Source organism: Chiloscyllium punctatum, chromosome 8, assembly GCF_047496795.1.
Source record: "Chiloscyllium punctatum isolate Juve2018m chromosome 8, sChiPun1.3, whole genome shotgun sequence".
Taxonomy (NCBI): Eukaryota; Metazoa; Chordata; class Chondrichthyes; order Orectolobiformes; family Hemiscylliidae; genus Chiloscyllium; species Chiloscyllium punctatum.
The window spans coordinates 127,079,720-127,098,604 of record NC_092746.1 but is presented as its reverse complement, the minus strand read 5'-3'; the positions used below and the strand labels follow the sequence as shown (position 1 = coordinate 127,098,604).

The 18,885-nt window shown below is 44.6% G+C and overlaps 1 protein-coding gene across 2 annotated transcripts in view; it reads left to right on the top strand.

The window, feature by feature from the left end:
* The window catches only part of cpsf1 (cleavage and polyadenylation specific factor 1), a 170,811-nt gene that overhangs the window by 88,432 nt on the left and 63,494 nt on the right, over positions 1-18,885 (top strand). For both annotated transcript variants that reach the window (XM_072576446.1, XM_072576445.1), the window contains exon 17: positions 6,955-7,056. In XM_072576446.1, coding sequence (XP_072432547.1) covers positions 6,955-7,056 — 102 coding nt within the window. The remainder of the gene's footprint in view (positions 1-6,954; positions 7,057-18,885) is intronic.

Below are 18,885 nucleotides of genomic sequence, written 5' to 3'. Positions count from 1 at the left end.
GAAGATATGCAATATTTCCCTCCTGCATTAGACCTTCCCAAACGCATCATCTCACATTTGTCCCGATTAAACTTCATCTGCCATTTTTCTGCCCAAGTCTTCCACCTATCTATATCCTGCTGTATCCTCTGGCAATCATAGAGCATAGAACATTACAGTGCAGTACAGGCTCCTTCCAAAGGGAATCACCTCACTTTTCTACTCCTCCTTCCACGCCCTCATCCAGTTAATTTACAAAAATGACAAATGGCAGTGGCCCCAAAACAGATCCTTGTGGTACCCCACTAGTAACTGAACTCCAGGATCAACCATCACCATGTCGTCTTTCAGCTAGCCAATTTCTGATCCAAACCACCAAATCACCTTCAATCCCATTCTTCCGTATTTTCTGCAATAGCCTACTGTGGGGGATCTTATCAAACTTCTTACTGAAATCCATATCCACCACATCAACCGCTTTACTCTAATCCACCTGTTTGGTCACCTTCTCAAAGAACTCAATAAGGTTTGTGAGGCACGACCCACCCTTTACAAAACCGTGCTGACTATCCCTAATCAACTTAATCTTTTCTAGATGATCAATGTTGTCTCTACTCCCCTGTTAGAAAAAGGGAACAACATTTTCTATCCTCAAGTCTTCTGGCACTATTCCTGTAGACAATGACGACATAAAGATCAAGGCCAAAGGCTCTGCAATCTCCTTCCTGGCTTCGGAGAGAATCCTAGGATAAATCCCATCCGAGCTGAAAATGTGTTGCTGGAAAAGCGCAGCAGGTCAGGCAGCATCCAAGGAGCAGGAGATTCGATGTTTCGGGCAGTTTCCTGAAGAAGGGCTCATGCCCGAAACGTCGATTCTCCTGCTCCTTGGATGCTGCCTGACCTGCTGTGCTTTTCCAGCAACACATTTTCAACTCTGATCTCCAGCATCTGCAGTCCTCACTTTCTCCTTAAATCCCATCCGACCCAGGAATTTTCTCACCTTTTCTAGAATTGGTAACACCTCCTTGCGAACCTCAATCCCGTTTAATCTAGTATCCTGTATCACAGTATTTTCCTTGACAGCATTGTCTTTTTCCAGAGTGGATATCAATGAACAATATTCATTTAGTGCTTCTCTTATCTCCTTGGACTCCACGCACAACTTCCCACTACTGCCCTTGATTGGCCCTAATCTTTCTTTCGTCATTCTTTTATTCCTGATATACTATGGAAAGCTTCAGGGTTTTCCTTGATCCCATCTGCCAATGACCTCTCATGTTCTGCCCTGGCTCCTCTTGGGCTCCTCTTGGTTCTCTCTTTAGGTCTTTCCTGGTTAGCTTGTAACTTTCAAGCACCCTAACTGAGCCTTCACGTCTCATCCTTCCTCTTGAAAGAGATTCAACTTCCTTAGTAAACCACGGCTCCCTTACTCAATAACTTTCGCCCTGCCTGACAGGTACACCCTAATAAAGGGCACCCAGTAGTTGTTCCTTGAATAAGCTCCACACTTCAATTGTGCCCATCTCCTGCAGTTTCCTTCCCCATCTTACGCATCCTAAATCTTGCCTAATCGAAAATAATTGTCTTTCACCAAGTTATAACTCTTGTCCTGTGATGTATACATATCCCTTTCCATCGTTAAAGTAAACATAACCGAATTGCGGTCACTATCACAAAAGTGTTCACCTACCACCAAATCTAACACGTGGCTGGGTTCATTACCCAGTACCAAATCTAATGTGGCCTAGCCCCTTGCTGGCTTGTCTAAATACAGTGTCAGGAAACCCTCCTCCACACACTGGACAAAAAACTGACCCATTTAAAGTGCTTGGACTATAGTATTTCCAGTCAATTTTTGGAAAGTTAAGTTAAAGACACCATAACAACTACTATCCAGAATCGTCTTTGCAATCCTTTCCTCTATATCTCTGGAACTATTTGGAGGCCTATAGAAAACTCCCAACAAATCCTCATGATCCGTAACTACCACAGGGAGTTTTTGTGTTGTCAACAAACTTATTATCAACCAATTGCTGGCAAATGGGGCTAGATTAATTTGGGATATCTGTTCGGCATGGATAAGTTGGGCTGAACAATCTGTTTCGATGCTGTACATCCCGATGAATTGGACATGTGATTCCAGATTCCATAACAATGTGGTTGACTCCTTAACTCCCCTCTGAAATATCTTAGCAAGCCACTCAGTCGTGCTAAGGTTAACAAATGATGGGGGCTTTGCCAATGACATTCCTGAAAGAATAAATGGTTACGGCTGAAGTATAATTCTTACCCCCAAGTTTCTCTCTATGGAGAAAGGCTTCAGCTTGATATCTCTAGAATTTCAGCAGTCCTTTAGCTGAAGAAAAATCCCAGTAAATAACTGGGGTTCTTGCGCTTTTGCTATATTTCTGAAAAGACTGTAGGATTTTTTTGTGATTTATGGAGAATGTGATAACTGCATAGACCGAATCTTCAACATCTTTCCTCAACGATGTTTGCATTTATCTCCGATTCGCTGTCCAGGTGTATTGGTGGATGTTAATTCTGAGGACAGTACTACCCGTTTAATTCCAAACTTTGCACAAAAATGGCATTGTAACTTCTGAGCATATACAACAAAAACAGCAAGTAAAAAATACAAATCCCTCTGAAAAATCGTGACATTAGGAGTGTATTCCCGGGATTGCGCTCACGCCTCAGAAAAGAGGAAAGCTGGGAAATGAAACAAGATATTCCCTACTTCAGCTTCAGACTGGTTTCAGCCCTAGACTCAGGGCGTTACTCTAATAACTGGGGGGGACGCTCTTTAATCTTAAGAGTCTTAGAGTCATGAAGTTGTATAATACAGAAACAGACCCTTCCGTCCAACGTGTCCTTGCCTACCAGATATCCTAAATTAATCTAGTCCCATTTGCCAGCATTTGGCCCATATCAACTCTTACATTTAAAAAGCATCTGGATGGGTACATGAATAGTAATTGTACTGGACTCCTCCACTTCCTCTGGCAGCTCATTCTATATGCGCACCACCTTCTGCATGAAAAAGTTGCCTCCTCAGAGTACAATAGGATCTTGATCCGACAGGCCAATTAGCCAAGGAATGGCAGATGTAGTTTAATTTGGATAGATGTGAGGTGCTGCATTTTGGAAGGGCAAATCAGGGCAGGACTTAGAGTCATAGAGATGTACAGCATGGAAACAGACCCTTTGGTCCAACCAGTCCATGCTGACCAGATATCCCAACCCAATCTAGTCCCACCTGTCAGCACTCGGCCCATATCCTTCCAAACCCTTTCTATTCATATACCCATCCAAGTGCCTCTTAAATGTTGCAATTGTACCAGCCTCCACCACTTCCTCTGGCAGCTCATTCCATACACGTACCACCCTCTGTGCGAAAACGTTGCCCCTTAGGTCTCTTTTTTTTATATCTTTCCCCCCTCACCCTAAACCTATGCCCTCTAGTTCTAGACTCCCCGACCCCAGGGAAAAGACTTTGCCTATTTACCCTATACATGCCCCTCATAATTTTGTAAATCTCTAATAAGGTCACCCCTCAGCCTCTGATGCTCCAGGCAAAATAGCCCCAGCCTGTTCGGTCTCTCCCCATAGCTCAAATCCTCCAACCCTGGCAACATCCTTGTAAATCTTTTCTGAACCCTTTCAAGTTTCCGATGGGAAGGAGACCAGAATTGCACTCAATATTCCAACAGTGTCCTAACCAATGTCCTGTACAGCCGCAACATGACCTCCCAACTCCTGTACTCAATACTCTGACCAAACGCTGCCTTCGCTATCCTATCTACCTGCGACTTCACTTTCAAGGAGCTATAAACTTGCACTCCAAGGTCTCTTTGTTCAGCAACACTCCCTAGGACCTTACCATTAAGTGTATAAGTCGTGCTAAGATTTGCTTTCCCAAAATGCAGCACCTTGCATTTATCTGAATTAAACTCAATCTGCCACTTCTCAGCCCACTGGCCCATCTGGTCCAGATCCTGTTGTAATCTGAGGTAACTCCCTTCGCTGTCCTCTGCACCTCCAATTTTGATGTCATCTGCAAACTTGCTAACTATACCTCTTATGCTCGCATCCAAATCATTTATGTAAATGACAAAAAATAGAGGACCCAGCATCGATCCTTGTGGCACTCCACTGGTCACAGGTCTCCTGTCTGAAAAACAACCCTCCACCACCACCCTCTGTCTTCTGCGTTTCAGCCAGTTCTGTATCCAAATGGCTAGTTCTCCCTGTATTCAGTGAGATCTGACCTTGCTGATCAGACTCCCATGGGGAACCTTGTTGAACGCCTTACTGAAGTCCATGTACATCACATCTACCGCTCTGCCCTCATCAATCCTCTTTGTTACTTCAAGAAAATCAAGTTTGTGAGACATGATTTTCCACACACAGTCATGTTGACTATCCCTAATCAGTCCTTGCCTTTCCAAATACACGTACATCTTGTTCTTGTGGTTCTGTTCACCGAGCTGGGAATTTGTGTTGCAGACGTTTCATCCCCTGTCTAGGTGACATCCTCGGTGCTTGGGAGCCTCCTGTGAAGTGCTTCTGTGATCTTTCCTCTGGCATTTGTAGTGGTTTGAATCTGCCGCTTCCAGTTGTCAGTTCCAGCTGTCCGCTGCAGTGGTCGGTATATTGGGTCCACGTCGATGTGCTTATTGATTGAATCTCATCCACAGATTTAATCAATTAGCACATCGACGTGGACCCAATATACCAGCCACTGCAACGGACAGCCGGAAGTGGCAGATTCAAACCACTATAAATGCCGGAGGAAAGATCACAGAAGCACTTCACAGGAGGCTCCCAAGCACTGAGGATGTCACATGGACTGGGGACGAAACATCTGCAACACAAATTCCCAGCTCGCCGAACAGAACCACAACAACGAGCACCCGAGCTACAAATCTTTTCACAAACTTTGAACATGTACATCTTGTCCCTCAGGATTCCCTTCAACAACTTGTCCACCACCGAGGTCAGGCTCACTGGCTTTATCATTCCCTGGCTTGTCCTTACCGCTCTTCTTAAACAGTGGCACCACATTTGCCAACCTCCAGTCTTCCGGCACCTCACCTGTGACAATCAATGATACAAATATCTCAGCAAGAGGCCCAGCAATCACTTCTCTAGCTTCCCACAGAGTTGGTAAGATCCTGGGGCGTGTTGCTAAACAAAGAGACCTTGGAGTGCTGATTCATAGTTCCTTGAAAGTGGAGTCTTAGGTAGATAGGATCGTGAAGGTGCTGTTTGACATGCTTGCCTTTATTGGGCAGTGCCTTGCGTATAAGGGTTGGGATGTCATGTTGCGACGGCATGGTACACTAAATATGGCATTCAGTTCTGATCACCTTGTTATAGGAAGGGTGTTGTGAAGCTTGGGAGGGTTCAGAAAAGAATTACAAGGTTGTTGCCAGGATTGGGAGGTTTAAACTATAGGCAGATGGTGAATAGGCTGGGGCTATTTTCCCTGGAGCTTCGACAGCTGAGAAGTGACCTTATAGCGGTTTATCATGAGGGGCATGAATAGGGTAAAGAGAGCCCAAAACTAGAGGGCTACGTTTAAGGTAAGAGGGGAAAGAATTAAAAGGGAACTAAGGTGTAAATTTTTCTCACAGAGGGTGGTGCTTGTAAGGAATGAGCTGCCAGAGAAAGTGGTCGAGGCTGGTACAATAACATTTAAAAGGCATCTAGATGGGTACATGAATAGGAAAGGTTTAGAGGGGTAATGGCCAAATGCTGGCAAATGGGACTAGGTTAATTTAGGATATCTGGTCAGTTTGGACGAGTTGGACTGAAGGGTCTGTTTCCTTAAACCTATGCCCTCTAATTTTGGACTCCCCTACCCTGGGACCAATACCTTGGCTTTTCACCCTGTCTGTGCCCTTCATGACTTTATAAACCCCTCCAAGGTCACCCATCAGCATCTGATGCTCTGGGGGAAAAAGAAAGTAGTGGCTCATTGGTTAACACTGCTGCCTCACATCATCAGGGACCTGGCTTTGAGTCCAATTTCAGACTACTGTGCAAACTCCACACAGATCTTCTCCCTGTATCCATGTGGATTTACTCCAGGTGCTCTGGTTTCTTTCCAAAGTCCAAAGATAGGCAGGTCAGGTAGACTGGTAATGCTAAATTGCCTGTAGTGTTCTGGGATGTGCAAGCTAGGTAGATTAGCTGTGGGAAATGCAGGGTTACAATGGTAGGGTAGGAGCTAGGATCTTGGTGGGATGATATCTGGAGGGTTGGTGTGGACTCGATGTACCGAATGGCCTGTTTCTACATTGTAGGGATTGTGTTCTGTTCTATGAAAAGAGCTCCAGCCTATTCAGCCTCTCCTTTATAGCTCAAACCCTCCAATCCTGGCAATGTCCTTGTAAATCTTTTCTGAACCATTTGAAGTTTCACAACATACTTCCTGTATCAAGGAGACCAGAACTGAACGCCATAATCCAAAAGTGCCCTAGCCAATGTCCTATACAGTTGCAACATGATGTCCCAACATCGTTGTAAATCTTTTCTGCACCTTTTCAAGATTAAAGTTTCCTGTAGCTGGGAGACCAGAATTGAACTCAGTATTCCTAAAGGACCTGAGTGAACTAAATGAATTGTTGTGGCATTGATAGTTTTGTCAACATCATTGCTGAAACTGACTTTCAATTCTAGTTTTCTTATTAAATTGATTAATTTAGTTAGGTTTTACCAGCTGCCTTAGTGGAATTTTAACTCCTGACCCAGTGTGGGAATCTAGGTTACTAGTCACCACACCTTCATCCCCCGATCTCGTAGAACCATTTACAGCATGTTCCTGAGCAGCAACCATAACATGTACAAGCCAGGCTGGCATCTAAACGTTATAGCAATGACAATTCAATTGAAATGCAGCAGAGTTCATCCAATGGGAATTATGGGAATGAACTAACCATATAAGCTTGTGCTTTTCTTTTCAAACAGCGAAGTATTCGTGCCCAAGTGGTCACAACTTTTGAACTACCTGGATGCCATGATATGTGGACAGTAATTGCCTCTGATAAAAAAGATGAAGTAAATGCAAAGGTAAGCAATGAAATCTGTTATTAACAGTTTATATTAAGTTTAATATTTCAAACAAAAGGCCACTATGATTAGAAGTATTAAAGGCATGGGGAGGGAGTTGTGATAAATGTTTCATCCTCTGAATAATGTTTGTGACATGCACAGAAATTAACTAATCACTGTTTTGTATCGAAGCTCCTTCTATAAGAAGGATATTGTGAAATTTGAAAGGGTTCAGAAAAGATTTACAAGGATGCTGGAGGGTTTGAGCTATAGAGAGAGGCTGAATAGGCTGGGGCTGTTCTCCCTGGAGCGTCGGAGGCTGAGTGGTGACGTTATAGAGGTTTATAAAATCACGAGGGGCATGAATAGACAAGGTTTTATTTCCCTGGCATAGGGAGGTCCAGAACTAGAGGGCATAGGTTTATGGTGGGAGGAGAAAAATTTGAGACCATAGGGACAAATGTTTCACACAGAGGGTGGAGTGTATATAGAATGAGTTGGCAGTGGAAGTGGAGGAGCTGGTACAATTACAACACTTAAATGGCGTCTGGATGGGTATACGTGTGGGAAGTGTTTAGAGGGATATGGGCCAAGTGCTTGCAAATGGAATTAGATGAGTTTTTGGGATATCTAGTCAGCATGGACGAGTTGGACTGAAGGGTCTATTTCCATGCTGTTAATCTCTCTGACTCTGATTCTGTGAGATATTAGTTAAAGAACAAAGAATCTGTATTTTTATTCCTGTTTCCAATCGGGATGATATATCACCAGCAACCCGAAGAGATGGAGTAAAAGCTTTCATTGATTGGGATATATAAGATAATCAGAGGGTTAGGTAAGGTGGACAGTGAGAGCCTTTTTCCTTGGATGGTGGTGGTGAGCACGAGGAGACATAGCTTTAAATTGAGGGGTAATAGATATTGGACAGATGTCAGAGTTAGTTTCTTTACTCAGAGAGTAGTAAGGGCGGGGAATGCACTGCCTGCAACAGTAGTAAACTTGCCAAGTTTAAGGACATTTAAATGCTCATTGGATAAACATATGGATTAAAATGGGATAGTATCGGCTTCAGATTGGTTCCACAGGTCGGCGCAGCATCATGGGCAGAAGGGCCCGTACTGTGGTGTAATGTTCGATGTTCTGTTGGAGAGCAGGGATTGTAAATAATCTCCCCAGTGAATATTTTGTTCTGACTTACAGACTATACTTAAAAATATCCTTGAGATGTAATGGTAACTAGATACCTGGTTACAATCAACATGCTTGGCCAGAACGTTTAGCTCTGACTTGGGGAAATTAAGTTGAGCAAGTGGAGCCTGTTTCTTTTGAACAGCATGCAGTGAATGGCGGTAATGTTGATTTGGAGTATTATTGAATAGGATATGAAACAATCGAGCATTTTTATATTCAACTGTTGGAAGGTGAACTGAAAAGACATCTAATTGGCAGGTCCATCAGTGTGTAAACAATGGAAAGCCTTCAAAGAGGACTTGGTTCAGATCCACACTCTACACTATCTCTCAGAGGGGAAAAGAACTAGATTTTCCTGGATGACTAAAGATGTCAATAGACAAAGCACAAGAATTGTAAATACTGACTTCCTGATATCCGAGAAAATGAACTAAAACATAAAAGTGCAGAGAATAAAGCTGAAAAAGTAAATGAAAGTAGCTAATACAGTTTGAGATTCAATCAGTGAGTAATGTGAAAGGAAACTCAAAAGCCTTTTATAAGCATCAACAGAGAAGGGGTAGTTAGAGGAGCACTGGGGCCGGTCAGGGACCAGACCATCTTGTGGACGCTGAGTAAATGAGTACTTTGCAATGAAACAATAACTTGTGGCAATAGTGAAGAAAAATATGAAGTGGTAGATAAAATTATGACAATGTTTATAGTGGGAAAAGTCACTTATTTTAGCTGGATTACTGAGAGATGTACAGGTGGAAGTAAGGGGTAGGGGGTGGAGGGGAGTGCAGAGCAATGAGGCTTGCAAAGAGCATGCACAGATCCGATGGGTTGAATGACCTCTGCTGTATCATTCTATGATTCCATATCGGTTTATTCGAATAAAAATGTTTTGAACTAACACTATGTTCTAAATACTTTCCATCCCATTAGACTTTTATGATTGATTATTTTTTAGCAGAAGTGCCTTTGATTTGATTAAAATGCAGCTCTAAATTGAAATCCCACAGCAGCCAGATCATAGGGAGAATATATAGTTAATCTATAAATTGACCTCTTTGTTTGAATGTCAGTCCCCCTTTAATCTCTTCAATTTTGGTTTGCCCAAGTCCATTCTATGGTAATATGAAAACATAGGTCTGAGGGTGCAGACGTCTGGACCACCACAAAGTACTGGTGAACCTCAGGTCTGGCAGTATCATAGGAAGGTGGTTAAAGAACAAAGAAATTTTACGGCCCAGGAACAGGTCCTTCGGCCCTCCAAGCCTGAGTTAATCCAAATCTACTGTCTAAACCTGTCGCCCAATTCCTAAGTAAAAGAGCATAGAACATTACAGCGCAGTACAGGCCCTTCGGCCCTCGATGTTATGCCCCAAGGAAGCATATGTGAGGTATAGACCGGATAGATTGAGTGAATCCTTAGAGTATAAAGGCAGTAGGAGTATCCTTAAGAGGGAAATCAGAAGTGCAAAAAGGGGACACAGTACTCCAAATGGGGCCTAACCAGAGCTTTATAAAGTCTTAGTAGCACAACGGTGCTTTTATATTCTAACCCTCTGGAGATAAGTGACAACATTGCATTCGCTTTCTTAATCGCAGGTTGAGTCCGTGATTAAGAAAGCGAATGCAATGTTGTCACTTATCTCAAGAGGGTTGGAATATAAAAGCACTGTTGTGCTACTGAGACTTTATAAAGCTCTGGTTAGGCCCCATTTGGAGTACTGTGTCCAGTTTTGGTCCCCACACCTCAGGAAGGACATACTGGCACTGGAACGTGTCCAGCAGAGATTCACACGGATGATCCCTGGAATGGTTGGTCTAACATATGAGGAACGGCTGAGGATCCTGGGATTGTATTCATTGGAGTTTAGAAGATTAAGGGAAGACTTAATAGAGACGTACAAGATAATACATGGCTTGGAAAGGGTGGATGCTAGGAAATTGTTTCCGTTAGGTGAGGAGACTAGGACCTGTGGACACAGCCTTCGAATTAGAGGGGTAAATTCAGAACAGAAATGTGGAGACATTTCTTCAGCCAGAGAGTGGTGGGCCTGTGGAATTCATTGCTGCAGAGTGCAGTGGAGGCCGGGACGCTAAATGTCTTCAAGGCAGAGATTGATAGATTCTTGTTGTCTCAAGGAATTAAGGGCTACAGGGAGAATGCGGGTAAGTGGAGTTGAAATGCCCATCAGCCATGATTGAATGGCGGAGTGGACTCGATGGGCCGAATGGCCTTACTTCCACTCCTATGTCTTATGGGACATGAGATAGCTTTGGCAAATAGAATTAAGGAGAATCCAAAGGGATTTTACAAACACATTAAGGACAAAAGGGAAACTAAGGAGAGAATAGGGCCCCTCAAAATCAGCAATGTGGCATTTATGTGGAGCTGCAGAAATACTAAACGAGTATTTTGCATTAGTATTTACTGTGGAAAAGGATATGGAAGGTATAGACTGTAGGGAAATAGATGGTGACATCTTGGAAAATGTCCATATTACAGAGGAGGAAGTGCTGGATGTCTTGAAACGCATGAAGGTGGATAAATCCCCAGGACCTGATCATGTGTACCCTAGAACTCTGTGGGAAGCTTGAGAAGTGATTACTGGGCCTCTTCCTGAGACACTTATGTCATCGATAGTCACAGGTGAGGTGCCAGAAGACTGGAGGTTGGCTAACATGGTGCCACTATTTAAGAAGGGTGGTAAGGACAAGCCAGGGGACTGTAGAGTAATGAGCCTGACGTCAGTGGTGGGCAAGTTGTTTGAGGGAATCCTGAGGGACAGGATGTACATGTATTTGGAAACATGGCTTTGTGCATGGGAAATCATATCTCACACACGTGATTGGGTTTTTTGAAGAAGTAACAAAGAGGATTGATGAGGGCAGAGTGGTAGATGTGATCTATATGGACGTCAGCAAGGCATTCAACAAGGTTCCCCATGGGAGACTGATTAGCAAGGTTAGATATCATGGAATAAAGGGAGAATTAGCCATTCGGATACAGAACTGGCCCAAACTTAAAAGAGAGAGGGTGGTGGTGGAGGGTTGTTTTTCAGACTGGAGGCCTGTGACCAGTGGAGTGCCACAACGATTGATGCTGGGTCCTCATATTTTTTATCATTTATGTAAATGATTAGGATGCGAGCATAAGAGGTACAGTTAGTAAGTTTGCAGATGACACCAAAATTGGAGGTGCAGTGGACAGCGAAGGGGGTTACCTCAGATTACAACAGGATCTGGACCAGTTGGGCCAGTGGGCTGAGAAGTGGCAGATTGAGTTTAATTCAGATAAATGCGAGGTGCTGTATTTTGGGAAAGCAAATCTTAGCAGGGCTTATACACTTAATGGTAAGGTCTTAGGGAGTGTTGCTGAACAAGGAGACCTTGGAGTGCAGGTTCATAGCTCCTTGAAAGTGGAGTCGCAGGTAGATAGGAGAGTGAAGAAGTTGTTTGGTATGCTTTCTTTAATTGGTCAGAGGATTGAGTACAGGAGTTAGAAGGACATGTTGCGGCTGTACAGGACATTGGTTAGGCCACTGTTGGAATATTGCATCCAATTCTGGTCTCCTTCCTATCGGAAAGATATTGTGAAACTTGAAAGGGTTCAGAAAAGAGTTACAAGGATGTTGCCAGGGTTGGAGGATTTGAGCTACAAGGAGAGGCTGAACAGGCTGGGGCTGTTTTCCCTGGAGCGTCGGAGGCTGAGGGGTGACCTTATTGAGGTTTACAAAATTTGAGGGACATGGATAGGGTAAATATACAAAGTCGTTTCCCTGGGGTCAGGGAATCCAGAACTAGAGGGCATAGGTTTAAGGTGAGAAGGGAAAGAAATAAGAGACCTAAGGGGCACCTTTTTCATGCAGAGAGTGGTGCGTGTATGGAATGAGCTGCCAGAGGATGTGGTGGAGGCTGGTACAATTGCAACATTTAAGAGGCATCTGGATGGGTATATGAATAGGAAGAGTTTGGAGGAATATGGGCCGGGTGCTGGCAGGTGGGACTAGATTGGGTTGGGATATCTAGTCAGCATGGACGAGTTGGACCGAAGGGTCTGTTTCCATTATGTACATCTGGGTCTATCTGTATCCCTCTGTTCCCCACTTACTCATGCATCTGTCCAGACGCTGCTTAAATGAATCTGCCATGCCTACCTCTACTACCTCTGCCGGCAACACATTCCAGACACCTACCACCCTCTGTGTAAAGTACTTGCTGCGTGTATCCCCCTTAAACTTTTCACCTCTCATCTTGAAAGCGTGGCCTCTCATTATTGATGGTGGTCAGTCATCTCCGCTCTAGGACATCTCTGTAAGAGTTCCTCACGAGGCCCAATCATCTTTGGCTGCTTCATCAATGGTCTTCTCTCTATCATAAGCTCAGAAGTGGGGATACTTGCCAATGATAGAAAAAAATGTTCAGCACCATTTGTGACTCCTTGGATGCTAAAGTAGTTCACGTTCAAATTTGGCAAGACAATATCCAGAGTCTAGGAGACGGACTCCCACAGCTACCTAGACTACAGACCGACTCCCACAGCTACCTAGACTACGAACGACTCCCCCCCTGCTCCCGTAAAAATGCCATCCCATATTCCCAATTCCTTTGTCTCCGCCGCATCTGCTCCCAGGAGGACCAGTTCCAATACCGTACAACCCAGATGGCCTCCTTCAAAGACCGCAATTTCCCCCCCCCCCAGATGTGATCAACGATGCCCTCCACCACATCTCCTCCACTTCCCGCTCCTCTGCCCTTGAGCCCCGCCCCTCCAATCGCCACCTGGACAGAACCCCACTGGTCCTCACCTACCACCCCAACAACCTCCATATACACCGTATCATCCATCATCATTTCCACCATCTCCAAACGGACCCCACCACCAGGGATATATTTCCCTCCCCTCCCCTATCAGCGTTCCAAAAAGACCACTCCCTCCGTGACTCCCTCGTCAGGTCCACACCCCCCACCAACCCAAACTCTACTCCCGGTTGGGAGTAGAGGTTCCCCTTCCCCTGCAACCACAAGAAATGCAAAACTTGCGCCCATACCTCCCCCCTCACTTCCCTCCAAGGCCCCAAGGGATCCTTCAATATCCATCAGAAATTCACCTGCACCTCCACCCATATCATTTACTGCATCCGCTGCACCCGATGTGGCCTCCTCTATATTGGAGAGACAGGCCGCCTACTTGCGGAACGTTTCAGAGAACACCTCTGGGACACCCGCACCAACCAACCCAACCACCTTGTGGCTCAACACTTCAACTCCCCCTCCCACTCCACCAAGGACATGCAGGTCCTTGGACTCCTCCATCGCCAGGCCATAGCAACACGACGGTTGGAGAAAGAGTGCCTCATCTTCCGCCTAGGAACCCTCCAACCACAAGGGATGAACTCAGATTTCTCCAGTTTCCTCATTTCCCCTCCCCCCACCTTGTCTCAGTCCCAACCCTTGAACTCAGCACCACCTCCTTAACCTGCAATCTTCTTCCTGACCTCTCCGCCCCCACCCCCACTCCGGCCTGTCACCCTCACCATGTCCTCCTTCCACCTATCACATTTCCAACACCCCTCCCTACCTTTTATCTTAGCCTGCTGGACACACTTTACTCATTCCTGAGGAAGGGCTCATGCCCGAAACGTCGATTCTCCTGCTGTTTGGATGCTGCCTGACCTGCTGCAATTCCAGCAATGCATTTTCAGCTCAATATCCAGACTCGTGCTGACAAGTAGCAAGTAACATTTGCAATACGCAAATGTCAGGCAATGACCATCTCAAAAAAAGACGATCTAATTACCGCCCTTGACATTCAATGGTGTCACTATCACCATCAATATCCTGGGGGTTACCATTGACCAGAAATTCAAGTGGTCTCGCCGTATAAATGCAGTGGCTATAAGAGCAGGTCAGAGGCTGGGAATGCTTTGGTGAAGCATGTCCTTACTGCCCAAAGTTTGATCACCATCTGCAAGGCATAAGTCAGGAGTGTGATGGAATAGTCCCCACTTGACTGGATGGGTGAAGTTCCAAAAGCACTTGAAGCTTGACACCATCCAGGACAAAACAACCCACTTAATTGGCACCCCATCCAGGAGTATTCACACCTTCCTCCAGATGCTAAATCCTGAAAATCCTTTCCTAATGGCCTTAAGTTTACCTACAAATTAATTTTATCTCAAATTATTGCCGCCTTCACAATGACTGCAGCAGTTCAATCAAGGCATTGCCTTCTCGAGGGCAACTTGAACAGCAACAAGATACACTGCAGGAATTCTCCAAAGATCCTTCGGCAGCATTTGATCACTTCCATCTAGAAGGACAAGGACAGCAGATACACAGTTCCCTTCCAAGCTACTCACCATCCTGACTTAGAAATAGATCACCATTCCTTCACTTTCACTGGGTCAAAATTCTGGAATTCCCTCCCTCAGACATTGTGGGTCTGCATACAGCACATGAATTGCAGAGATTCAACAAGGTAACTCACCATCTCCTTCTCAAGGGCAACTTGGGACAGGCAATAAATGCTGTTAAGCCAGTGACGCCCACATCTCACAAGAATAAAAAGAAATCTGTACCGTGAGAAGCAGAGTTTCTCCAACACTTTGTTCATTATGTGGTACTTCATTAAGTTAGAGTTCAAAGCATGTGAGAAGATTTGTAGCTCGGGTGCTCGTTGTTGTGGTTCTGTTCGCCGAGCTGGGAATTTGTGTTGCAGACATTTCATCCCTTGTCTAGGCGACATCCTCAGTGCTTGGGAGCCTCCTGTGAAGCGCTTCTGTGATGTTTCCTCCGGCATTTATAGTGGTTTGTCTCTGCCGCTTCCAGCTGTCCGTTGCAGTGGCCGGTACATTGGGTCCAGGTCGATGTGTTTGTTGATAGAATCTGTGGATGAGTGCCATGCTTCTAGGAATTCCCTGGCTGTTCTCTGTTTGGCTTGTCCTATAATAGTAGTGTTGTCCCAGTCGAACTCATGTTGCTTGTCATCCGTGTGTGTGGCTACTAAGGATAGCTGGTCGTGTCGTTTCATGGCTAGTTGGTGTTCATGGATGCGGATCGTTAGCTGTTTGTCCGATGTAGTGTTTTGTGCAGTCCTTGCATGGGATTTTGTACACTGCGTTGGTTTTGCTCATGCTGGATATCGGGTCCTTTGTCCTGGTGAGTTGTCTGAGAGTGGCTGTTGGTTTGTGTGCTGTTATGAGTCCTAGTGGTCGCAGTAGTCTGGCTGTCAGTTCAGAAATGTTCTTGATGTATGGTAATTCACAGGAGGCTCCCAAGCACTGAGGATGTTACCTAGACAGGGCAGAAACGTCTGCAACACCAATTTCCAGCTTGGCGAACAGAACCACAACATTAAGTTAGAGTCACCATAGTCTTTCTGGACTATAGGGTTACTCTCTCATTAGAGAGAGACAACAGGTTGTGGTTTAACTTGAGGGTCACCGCACCTTAAGAAAGGGGAGAGGTTGAGAAGTTCTGTGTTTCATGGTAACCTCAGTTGGTGAGGGAATTAAACCCACACTGGCATCACTCTGCATCGCTAACCAGCCCCCTACTTTACTAAAAGCCTCCTGTAAGTTTTATACATAACAGCGATTGTACTACCATTAACACTCTCCATTACATCGTTAAAGAACTCAATCAACTTGGTTGAATACAGGCTGCAATTTATTAACCCAAGTTTTTCCAGTAATAAATTAATTTTATCTCCAATAATTTACCTTCTGTAGAATCTGTCCAGATGGCACTATTTACTTGGAGCATTGTTTTTAAACAGATTTGTACATCAAAGGAAGGTCCTGAAAGTACCAGCAGGAGGCCTGACACTAGTAACAATTATGCTGGTGCAGTAATGATACAATTTACCATCCAAACTTTTTGCCCAGTGGATTTTGAGCAATACTTGCATTAAAATATTTCAAGTCTGCAGGATTTTCCAAAAACTAATGAACTATTTTGAAATATAGTCACCTTTGATAGGCAAAAGCAGCATCTAACATAGACGTAGCCAGATTTGTCAACCGCTGTGGGGTGTCTTGTCACTTCACCTATATGTGCTGTTCATGGAGTCATTTGGCCCAAAGAGACTGTCATCGCCCTCCTGGTTAAACAAAGTTTTCCTCACATTGCCCCCCCCCCAACAAAAAGAAATCCTTCTGCCCCTCACCTTGAATGTGTGATCCTTTAACTAAGGGGGACAGCTGCTCCTTATCCTGTCTGTTAGTGCCCCTCATAATCTTGTACACCTAAATCAGATCACCCCTGCAGTCTTCTGTGCTCCAGCAGAAACAGTCTATCCAACCTTCACTCATAACTTAAATATTCCCTCCCAATCAGCATCCTTGTGAATCTCTTTCACATCCTCTCGAGTGCAATCACATCCTTCCAGTAAGGTGGTGACCAGAACTCCGGCAGTGGTTTCACCAAAGTTCTATACAACTCCAACATGACTATCCTGCTTCAATATTCTGTGCCTCCATTGTTAAAGGCAAGTGTCCCCAGTGCCCTTTTTATCACCCTACTAACACGCTCTTCTGCATTCGGAGATCTGTGGACAAACACTAAGGTCCCTTTGTTTCACAGAACTTCCTACTATCATGCCATTCAATTAATACATCCTTGTTAAATTACTCCTTCCAAAGTAAATCACCTCTCACTTTTCAGGGTTAATTTGCATCTTCCATTTGTTTGCCCATTTGACTATCCAGTTTATATCATCTTGTTGCCCAAGACACTTAACCTCACTTTTAAATACCCGACCAATCTTTGTCATCCATAAACTTACTAAGCCAACCCTCCACACAGTCATCTATGTCATTTATATAAATGACGAATAATGGGGAACCCAGCAGAGATTCGTGTGGTATTCCACTAGGCACTAGCTTCCAGTCTGTCCACCCCCGAGGCTCCCAACCTTATTCCTGATGAAGGGTTTTGCCTGAAACGTCGATTTTCCTGCTCCTCAGTTGCTCCCTGACCTGCTGTGCTTTTCCAGCACCACACTCTTGACTCTAATCTCCAGCATCTGCAGTACTCACTTTCGCCTGCACTCTTGACTAGCTTCCAGTCACCAAAGCAGCCTTCCGTCACCACCCTCTTGTCATCTCTAACTGAGCCAAGTTTGAGTCCACTTTACTAATTACCCCGTATCCCATGTGCATTTGTCTTGTTGATAAGTTTGCTCTGTGACACCTTGTCAAAGGCTTTGCTGAAATATATATAAACTACATTAGCTGCACTACCTCAAAACATTCAATCAGATTTGTAAGGCATGGCCTCCCTCTGAGGAAGCATGCTGACTATCCCTGATCAAGCCTTGCCCCTCCAAGTAGAAATAGATGCTCTCCATCAGAACTTTCTCTCATAGTTTCCCAACCACTGATGTGACACTCACTGGCTTGTAATTCTCTGGCTTGTTTCTTCAACTTTTCTTAAATATTGGAACTACGTTAGCTGTGGCCAGAGAGTCATGACAAATTTTGGTGGTGTCCCTGTAATCTTCTCCCTTGCGTCCCACAGCAGCCTGGGGCACAACTCATCCGAACCTGGAGACGTCCACTTTTAAGTTGATGTGCTTTCTCGTCTGTAGTGAGTGGGATGGAGTGCTACCCAATGAGCTGCAGCACCGCCCAGGCCAACATTTATTGCCCATCCCTAGTGGGAATATGTAGATATATTGGAATAACAGGAATTAGGTTAAGAGTTGGCCACATTTCCTTGATTGCACATGTAGGTAAAGCAGATATCTTTCCCCAAAGAACAGCTACTAATGAGAAAATCTACTTAAGAGTAGTATTGGTGGTGGTGGTGGAGGGGTGTGGAGTGGGAGGCATTCAAAAAGGACATGGGGAGGATACTTACCAAACACATTATTTCTTCCTGTAACCCTGGAGGGAGTAAACCCAGAGAGCTATGGATGACCAGAGATATTCAGGATATGATGAGACAAAAAGGAATTTTTAGGCAGGTACAAGGGGAACAAACCAGAGGAATTAGCGGAGTATGGAAAGAGCAGGGTGAAGCTTAAGGAAATACTTAGGGGATATGAGAAAGCTTTAGCTGGTAAATGTACGGAAAATCCTTCCTTAAGTATATCAATGGTAAGAGGATAACCAGAGAAACAGGAGGAAACCATTAGGGGCAAAGATGGTAATCTGTGGGCAGAGCCAGAGGACATCTGTAGGCCATTGACCCAATATTTCACATCCATCTTCATTTAAGAGAATGTGTATGAAGGGACAGAACCTGGGGTGGGGGGGGTGGAGATTGAGAGATGCTTGAGTACATTGGTATGAGGAAGGGCAAGGTGTTGGCACAGAATTAGGTCCAGAACTCCATCCCTTATTGCACCCTCTATGTATTAGCCTAAAAGGTCCTCCTGTATGCATTTCAACAAATCGTTCCACTCAAGCCCTTAACACTTTGTCTATCCAGTTAATGTTGGGAAAGTTGAAATCACCTACTATAATTGCTATTTTGTTATTATTTTTACACACCTCCACAAATTGTGCACAAATTTGCTTGTCAATTTCCTGCTGGGAAATTGGGGGTCAAGCAGTGTGCCTCTTCTTTTAATGTCTAAGCTCTATCCACAAAGTTTAATTCAATGCCCCCTCTAACATGTCTCTCTTTACTGCAGTAACTGATTCCTTAACTCATAAT